This window comes from Adiantum capillus-veneris, chromosome 26, assembly GCF_014529385.1.
Source record: "Adiantum capillus-veneris isolate H3 chromosome 26, ASM1452938v2, whole genome shotgun sequence".
In the NCBI taxonomy this organism is placed as follows: Eukaryota; Viridiplantae; Streptophyta; class Polypodiopsida; order Polypodiales; family Pteridaceae; genus Adiantum; species Adiantum capillus-veneris.
The window spans coordinates 113,871,898-113,881,466 of NC_140956.1; the positions used below are offsets into that span (position 1 = coordinate 113,871,898).

Sequence of the window (9,569 nt, forward strand, 5' to 3'; positions counted from 1 at the left end):
TTAGTTTCGGTGATGTGCTCTGACACGCTTCAACTTTTCACTTTCTTAGTAGCCTAACTATGCCTAAATAGGCATAGTTGCAAAACAATGCCCGGTCATCACAGCTTCGCTCTGAGTTTCTCTCTCTTGCCTGCGCCTGGCTCGCCCTCTCTCTACTTCTTGCTCCCGGTCTTCACTCTGCACCCCTGTCAGATGCTTGCTAGGCTTATAGGTAACTAAGCCTCGTGTGACCACACCCTAAGCACCCTCCGGGATTTCTTTCTTCAATTCTTGCAGAGCATTCAATCCTCACAACCACTAGGTGGGACAAGGGTCTATTCTTAACTACTTGGTGAGCCTAACTTGCTTGCTTGGTTTCTTCTTCTCAAAAGCAACCGCTTGGCATGATCTAGGCCATTGCCTTTGATTCAAATCGCACGTTAAACACAGAATTGTAAGATTTTAGAAGCTGGTCCATGCACAACAACAAAAGAGAGTCTTGACTCCCTGCAAACAAGTGCCCTTGATCTCAAGAAACAGCCCGTTTGCGTGAAGGCCTTGAATTTAATAATGCTCCTCTTGTGAGCAATGATTGTTTTTGGTGCAAGCCAAGGGAGATGAAGATGTTGAGTCTATGTTTGCCTTCTCCTTTTCCTTTTGTGATGGGGAGGTAGCAAGTGTGGTCCATTCATAGTGTTACCAATTGCATTTGGACCCACTTATAACTTGTGGGTGATGGACTTGATAAATGTTTCCTTTAGCTTGAATCTATTTGTTGGTCCCTGAGGAATCTGGATTGTGATAGTTGGATGTTTTTACTTGGTAAGCCTAATCTGGTTTTTTCCTTTATTGGCCGCTTGGCATGATCTGGGAAATTTCCCTCCACCCAAATTGCATGACCAAGAAGATCCTCAAGCTTACCACAAAATAAAGATCTTACGCACTATTTTAAATCTTTTCCACATGCATGCAAAAGAGTGACCACGTTAAAATCTTGAGTACTTGTCCCTCGTTGCAAAGCCAACGCCAACTGCTCAGACAAAGCATTAGCAGAGCTACGAAAAAGTGAGAAGCAAGATATGTTTCACAAAAGCCTCAAACAATGTCAATGAAGAAGGAGGCCAAGATCAGAACACTCATCCTCCAGCCTCACACACAAGGAGAAGACCAAGGTGTGGAGCTATAGAGCATAGACTATGAGCCTAAAATATGATGATATGAAGGCCAATGTGTGCTATTTGCATTCAACCCTCTGAGCTTGGGTTGCCAGATTGTCATCCTCGATAATGAAGAAGGTTGCCTCTCACCTTTTAAAATGAGATGAAGAAGGCTACCTCCTGGCCTATCAAGTGGAGATGAGAGTGGATGAAAACAGGAAACAATGAAGGCTGCCTCATAAAGAGGAGACAAATATGGATATCCCGAACCTAGTAAAAGAGGAGATGTTCACAAAAATCTTCAAGATCCTCCAAATAGAAAATACATGTATGCTCACAAAGAAGACCTGGATGAAGACCTAGTCATGGAGAACGATGAAGGATTTACCCTGTCAAGCTAAGACGCTTATGATGTTAGTGGAGATAAAGATGGTAGTCTACTTTCGCAATCTCTAGCGAGTCTTGAGCATGCTTAAAAGATAAAGATAAGATAAAGAAGAAGGTAACCTCTATATATCAAATAGATATGCACTTCTTTTCTCATAGTTGGGCAATTCAACTTATGTATTATAGTGCTTGATGTACCATGATGAAGATCGATGTAAGACAAGGTAGGAAAGACAAAGGGAGCATGCTAGAGAAGATGAATATAGAAGGGATTTTAGCCATAGGGATGGTGATTGAAGGATTCACAGAGAGCATGATGATTGCACGAATGGATACAAAGGATACGCTGGCAGTGATGATGCTAATAGATAAAAAGACCTATCATGCCAAGGGTAGGACCGGGCAACATGCCAATGGCTAGGTCAGACATGCAGTATAGGGGGGCCCTATAATTAGCTAGTAGGCAAGGCCTATATAGGGCATGGCTGGGTGCTTAATGGCATACTCCAGTCCCTAGTCCTCTGGGGACTGGAGCATGGATATGCAAGTTCGAATATGTTTTTGCTTAATGCATGCACACTAGGTGTTGTGGGCCCTAGTGTTTGAAGAAGACTAATTTGGAGTAGCATGCACATTCATGCCATTAGTTTCTTATAAATCATCTTGCACTCAATGTAGAGTATCTTTATGGGATAATGTTTTATTTACCAATCACCAATAGAGGCCATGGCTTGGTTTGGGTGCTTGTGGATATTTCAAGTTAACCAAGATGGTTATTCAATAAATTTTTGACTCCTCAGCAATGTTGTAGGAGAGTTGTGATCCCTATTTACCAGTCATTTGAGAAGACTGATTGTAAAGGGTGGGGAAACACACCTCAAATAAGCGGATTACAAGTGTAATCTGGTGCTAAAGGATATGCGAAGGGCGTACCTCAACACCAAGCAATCCAATTAGAAAGCATATACTCTCTAGTTGGAGTTTTCTTAACATAAGGTAAAGCATGCTTTGTTAACATGGTAAAGCATGTTTGCGACTAGGTTCTCAGTCCTGAACACTAGTTAGGGTGAGGTTTTTTTACCAATGTGAAGCTATTAAGTCAAGGACTTATACTTTGTTGATGAGTTACATCAGCTAGATACTTTCATGGAAAGTTAAAAGAGGTCTCAAAGAGGTACTTTTTGGGGTACATCTTAAGTGTGATTAGGTGTGATAAGTCATTTAGCATGCTTATGTGAGTTCTAAATGGATTCTACACACTATGTCGAATATGGGCCGATTACACACGATGGTCGCTAAGGGACAACAATGTGAAAAATCACAAAGCTCTTCTTGATTTCATTGAACCTCCTATTGAACCGTGTTTCAGTCAAACAAATAGCTAGATCCATGAAGGATGCCACTGTGAATAACATTAGTGTTCTTGAGAAGATACAACCACTTTTGTTTTGAGGACAAAAACGCTTCTCCAAGGGGGAAGTAATGTCACGCCAAGGGTAGGATTGAGTAGCACGAAAAGGGCCAGGATAGACATGTAGAGGGGGGTTCCTATAATTAGCTAGGCAAGGCCTATATAGGGCACGGTTGGGTGGTTAATGGCATGCTCCAATCCCCAATACTCACAAGACCGGAGTAGGAGGAACTGAGATTATAACTCTTTAAAAAGGCACCAATCACATGAACTTGAGCATGCTTTATTGATGATTTAATAGTAATAACAACCTTTGGTCTGACGCCACCCTACAACAGGCTCAACCATGGATGCACTACTCACATGTTGATGACTCCAGCTTGAAAACATGCAAGTTTCATTATTTGCATCCAAGTCCCCGTGCTTATGCGTTTGGGTGAAAGCATGTTAACCTGTCGCGCTTTTTGTGCTAGTTAGCAGTTTCAAGTTAGCACATCTTCAAAAAGTTGGGCGTCCGGTAAATTTTTTACAAATAATATCAAAATTTGTCAGAGGTTGTACATTTGGATTCCTTGTTTCAAGTGCTTTCTATTGATATATCATATGTCATAGATCTTGGAGATGTAGCTCAAGTTATTGTACTAGTTAGCATATGTCAAAATTGTGCTAGTTAGCATTGTCCGGGACATGAAAAAGCATGACAAGTTAACATGCTTTCATCCGTTTGCTTGGTCCAACACATAAATCCTACGGGGCAAGACATGGATTATGTTTCTTATAATTTTTGGAGAGACCACAGTGCCAACTCTCCACCATACTTTTGTATGGCACTTCCACATGACGTGCATTGTATACATAGCATTTTTACTTTGCGCCTTACTACAAGAAGAAATGTTTAACTATTCACATTGCTTTTATGTAGCTTAACTCAAACCTTGTCCTCCAACTTGCACAATTGAACAACACCCATACACAATTACCAAGTCGGTAGTGCAGTTTCATTTTTATAGTTTGTTGATGCTTTTTGTATTTTTTGAGTTTGTCAATGCTTCCTAAAATTTAGTTTAGCTACATGTTTTCCTCACTAGTGCATGCTCAATCTCAATCATTATATCTATATATCAAATAGACACACACTTCTTTCCTCATAGTTCGGAAATTCAACTTATGTATTGCAGTACTCAATGCGCTCTAGATATGTTTACTTTATTCCTAGAAGAATCTACATATGTACTTATTTGAAAATGCACTATATCTATTGCAGCCCAACATTCTCCTTTGCGCATAACCGTATTGTAGTACACAGATAATCCTTTATCCTGGTATTTTCCTCCTCATATATCTTTTGCACCAAGTTTTGTGATCGATAGCCAAGACTCCTTTCTCCACAGGGGATTCACTAGTGTGTTCCATATGGTACCATGTGGATGTACAATATGGGATTTTTTTGGCAAGTGTGCATAAGCGTATACAATAGGGACAGCCCCCCGAAATTGCATACACATACCGTACATTTAAGTGAGGGGAGGTGGCGGTGTGGGGGGAGGATAATACCTATGGCTTTGGCACCACCATTTATGCTTGTCTTATTGCAAGGCATACATTTTCAATTTGTAGGTTTCTTACCAAAGCCTTGCATTCTATGACTCTTGATGAAGCATGGAATGATAAGAAGCCATCTATTGATCACATGCACATTTTTGGTTGTTTAGCTTATGATTTGGTGCCACAAACGCAACGCAAAAAATTGGATGATAAGGTTGTCAAATGCATTTTTGTTGGTTACAGTTTTGAAAGCAAAGGTTACAAGTTATACCATCTACAAACAAATCATATCTTGGTTTCATGAGATGTTGTATTTGTGGAAGATTCTATAGGTTGTCAAATGCATTTTTATTGGTTACAGTCTTGAAAGCAAAGGTTACAAGTTATACCATCTACAAACAAACTGTATCTTGCACCGAATGCACTCTTGCTTGGTGTAAGTTGCATATTTCGATGCCCACCATTGCTGCCAAGATGTTGTCGTAAATGGACCTTCCTTTGATGAATCCATGTTGATGGGGAGAGATTATCTTGTTTAGTAAGGGGGCTAGTCTGAGGGCTGTTGCCTTGGCAATAGTTTTGTAGGCCACCGACATCATTGTTATAGGACGCCAATGTTTCAGTTGAGAGCAACATACCTGTTTTGGGGATGGGTTTGATAAGCCCTCTCTTTACACTTAACTCAAACGACCCTATGGCAATGGCTTTGTTGGCCGAACTTGTGACTGGGGCCTTGAGATCATCCCAAAATTCTCTAAAGAATTCTGCTGTCATCCCATCCCAACCAGGGGACTTTTCGTTGCCAAGGGCTTGCAATGCTAGTGAACATTCATCTTTGGAAAATGCCCCTTCTAGGCTATTAGATTCCGAATGGGGAATCTTCTTCTTAGCACTCTTAAGGAGGGTCCCTCTGGCTTCATCCACTTCCCGGGACTGGTTCTCTAGCCGTCCAATGATTTGGCTAAGATAGTTCAACATCATACCAGCCATCTCATCTTGGTTATGAACTGCTATCCCTTTCTCATCATAGAGCGAGTGGACGTGTCCTTGGCTCTTCTTGATTTTCAAAGCCCTAAAAAACTGAGCTTGATTAGAGGCTTCTGTTTGTAGGAAAGTCTCCCTGGAGAGAAGCCTTGCCTTTCTGATATCTTCTAGCTACTCATTATAACAAGGCTAGATTTGGCTTCGAGCCATCGCTTGTGCTCATCCTCAGTAGCAAGACCATTGGCTTTTATGGACGTCAGCAGTTGCACCTCAGCCGTAAGATGTAGGAGGTGTACCTCCCTGGTTTTTTTTATTAGAGGGTCCGAGGTTTTGATTGCTTTTTGAATGCTTCAAGCAAATAGGTCCCACACATTGTGTTTGTTGAGATCGACATCCTTTTTGAGATTACCCAGTTCTTTCTTGGTTAGATTCCTGAAAAGAGGGTCTGTGAATAGGTGAGCCCTTGTTACTAGCAAACCTTTTTTACCACTTGGGGTCTGCTCCTTCCCTTTATCACTACAACAAAAAAAGGTGTCATTGACGCAGATATCGACGCCCTGCGTCGATATCTACGTCCCTATGAAACTGTCGCTATTTTGTCGATATCTGCATGGAAAGGCTTTATTTGCGACGCAGATATGGACGCAGTTATAGATGCAGATAGCGACTCAGATATGGACGCGGTTATAGACACAGATAGTGACGCAGATATGGACGCAGTTATAGACGCAGATATGGACGCAGATAGCGACGCAGATATGGACGGATATATAGACGCATATATCGACGACCATAACATAAAAAAAATTTCTTGGGCAGAGGGCAGGTAGCCTGGCCTGTGCCCAGTGAAAAGATGGACATAGCCACCACAGCCAGACTTCCTACCCTCTGCCCAAGAAAGCGAGCAGCACCAACATCAACCATGCTCCCGCAGAAATTTCGACAAAGTTCCCTTCGTTTTTACATAAACTTTTCAAAAAATATATATCATGTATACGCCTCCTACATGCTATCCATGTAGGATCTCACATGAGATTTAAGGCCAATGACCATAACGAACCATAACCATAACTTAAAAGCATAACCATAACTTAAAACCATAACCGACCAATATAACCACTTTGATCATAACCAGAAACAAAATTAACAATAACCATAAGCATAACCAGAAAGTTAAACATAACCATAAACAAAACCTGAACCATAACTATGTCTATATAAGAATAGGAGAAATAACCATGTCTATACAATGACAATGACAATAACCATAACCATAAGGAAAACAATAACTGTCTGAACAATAATCATAACCATATATATATGTCTATACAAAAGGAGACACAGAAGCGTATCTGTGTCTCACAAAGCATATATATGAAATCCGGTCCACTGATGACTAGACGTCACAACCTGCACATAGGACAACTCACAAAATTAGTATTGATATTACTTCACATATACTTACTTAATTAAATCAACTCACACATATTAACGTCTCACCTCAAGCGATCAACGAGATTGTAAAGCTGCTCAGTCTACAGGCTCTCCTGAAGCATCAAGATCATTCAATACTTCATAGATACCTCTGCGATATCCATCTGACTCTTCCTGACGTGTCGGGGCTCGATGCATCGCAAGATTCTGCGTTTATACAAAAATCAGAGTAATAAGAATACATGATTCATCGCTTTTAAAAAAAACGCCATAGTTAAGATTGGATTAGAAACTCACAAACTCATAGCGAAAGGTGTCGAAGCCTCCACTGCCAAGATGAGATGTCTCCCTGGTCATCTGTCGTATCTGCGTGGCCTCACGCTGCTATCTGAATGGCGTGGCCGCTGTCCGCTCATCTTCCCTGATCTGCAGCCACGTCTCGTGTGGGATGCCTGAAGGCTTCGACGAGCCGGTCCTGAAAGCCTTCCGAGCTGCATCTCGTCGATGTTTCACGGTGTCCCATGCAACACCCTTGATCCACCTCCTCGGAACAACGTCAGAACCCGGAGCAGGCTGGTACTCTCTCAGGATGGTCTCCACTATGTAAGTGACTTTGTCCTTTTCCTGCTGATCCCAAGACGTCAGAATGCTGGTCGAAAACTGTAGCTCCGTGAGCTGGCGAATCCGCTGTCTCATCTCAGTCCTGACTCTATCCATGTCAACAGAACCATCTGGCCGTACAGTATAGAGCTTGGAGGAACTAGGATCGTGTGCCCCCCAAGGTGTTCGAGGTGTGCCAAGAGGTGTGTCGAGAGGTGTGCCTGGGTAGGATGGGGGTCGTGAGCGAGGAGGAATCGAAGCATTTGTGGACCCTCCTCCACAGCAACCACCACCTTCACCTGATGATCGTCGTCGAGATCGGCGAATGCGCCTGTTCTGCGGAGATGAGGACGTACCCGCCTCTGCTCCACCCCTAGGTGTCGAAGCGGCCGTGATGGGAGAAGCAGGCGTCGTACCCATAGGCGTCTCCCTCCCCCATAGGCGTCCCCCCCCCCCCATAGGTGTCCCCCCCCTAGCTGTCGGACCCTCGGGTGTGAAGCCCGGAGGCGTAGTACCCGTGCCTCTGGCTACCCAATACTGAGAAGCCTCTGCCATCTGAGTAGGCGTCATCCGTGTAACGAAGCCCATGAATGCATCTGCACTCATAGAAGCGGGATCTGGAAACTGGTCTGCCATACTAAAGTCCTGCACAAAGAGTAAAATAAAGCGTTAGAACACAGTTGTTTAAATTAACTTTAAGCTTAATTTTAAATCAACGTCTTCACACAAACACTTACAGGCCTAGGCCTTGACGAGTGAGGCATCATCGATAAGATCTTGCATCGTTTCATTGTCTATCTCTAATTGCAAACATAACTCTGCCCCAACTCGTTCTGGCAGATTGTCTTCATCCATTGCATCTTCATCTACAAGTGTCAATTTTGGCTCATCTGCGTCATCCCTCGTATATCTGTCAGCTTCCTCTGCCATACCTTCGTCCATCTCATCTAATGTCATAGTAGTATGGACGTCGTCTGACTGACTTTCCTCCAGGAGATCTTGCCCTTTAAATACTTTTTTATTTCTTGGAGCAACCTAAACCACAAACCACCACTGTCGCTCTCGAGGGTCCGGTACAAAGACCACTTGCTCGCAATGTTCGGGGAGAGCAAATGTGTCGCTCGCATCTGTCCAAACCTTTGTAGAATCTATTTGTACAAGTTTGTTTCCATCTCTGCGTACCGTTGCATTGCGACCAGAAGTAATCACTTTGAACCACTTCACATCCAACAAAAACATCTCAAACCGCTTGAAGCTTACTTTCAGGATATCTGACACCAGACCACAGTAATCTAGGTTGCTAGTGCTCTCATTCGTGTCTCTGGCACTAGCCTTGCTCTTTTGCATGAAATTAACCATTACCCCACTGTCAAACGTGTTTCTTCTGCTGTCAATTTTTTATGTTCTGAAATGCTTTCCATGCGACCACAGTGCCATGTATGTATGATACTTCTAGTTACATCCAATAGCCAGATCTTCCTCTTCTAGAGATATGGGTTCTCCGATCTGTCGAGCTGCTCTCACGGTCTTGTCCAACCATGCCATTGTAGGGAATTCAGGTAGAGGAGCGAGATAGTCTGGCAAGGGTAAACCTCTAGTCGTTCGGCTTCGCCTGAAATCCTGTCGCTCCCTATTGCGTCTCTCTTTCTCTTCTTCGTACCTTTCAAGCCATTTTTGCATCGACGCTGAATTTAGTATACAGAACTTCATGATCTTTTCTCGCATGGCATCGTTTATTTTCTTGAGCACCCCTTGCCCTTGCGGCTCCTCTCCCACCAGTCTTGCATCCTCCTCATCGCTCCACAGTTGAAGCATTTCTGGGTCAGAAACGGATAGAAATTCGGTCGTCAATACAAGAGACTCTTGCACCAGCCATCCTTCTGCCATGCTCCCCTCTGGACGTGCTTTTTGGTGAACAAAACCCTTAAGTGTTTTCATGAACCGCTCTAGAAAGAACATCCAACGGCTGTGGACTGTACCTGCCACTGCAACCTCATCTACTACATGGATGAGCAAGTGCATTTGGATAGTTAGGCAGCTCGTGGGTAGATACTTCTCAATCATGCAAACTG

General features: G+C 43.0%; 1 protein-coding gene across 1 annotated transcript; it reads right to left on the minus strand.

The window, feature by feature from the left end:
* Positions 1-6,659: 6,659 nt before the first annotated feature.
* On the minus strand, positions 6,660-7,928 carry LOC147424020 (uncharacterized). Its single transcript, XM_086502160.1, has 3 exons — positions 7,195-7,928; positions 6,964-7,104; positions 6,660-6,873 (listed from the first exon to the last, which is right to left on the minus strand). Exon 1 carries the CDS (start codon positions 7,915-7,917, stop codon positions 7,282-7,284), a length of 636 nt encoding a protein of 211 aa, XP_086358286.1. The 5' UTR covers positions 7,918-7,928; the 3' UTR covers positions 6,660-6,873; positions 6,964-7,104; positions 7,195-7,281.
* Positions 7,929-9,569: the final 1,641 nt, after the last annotated feature.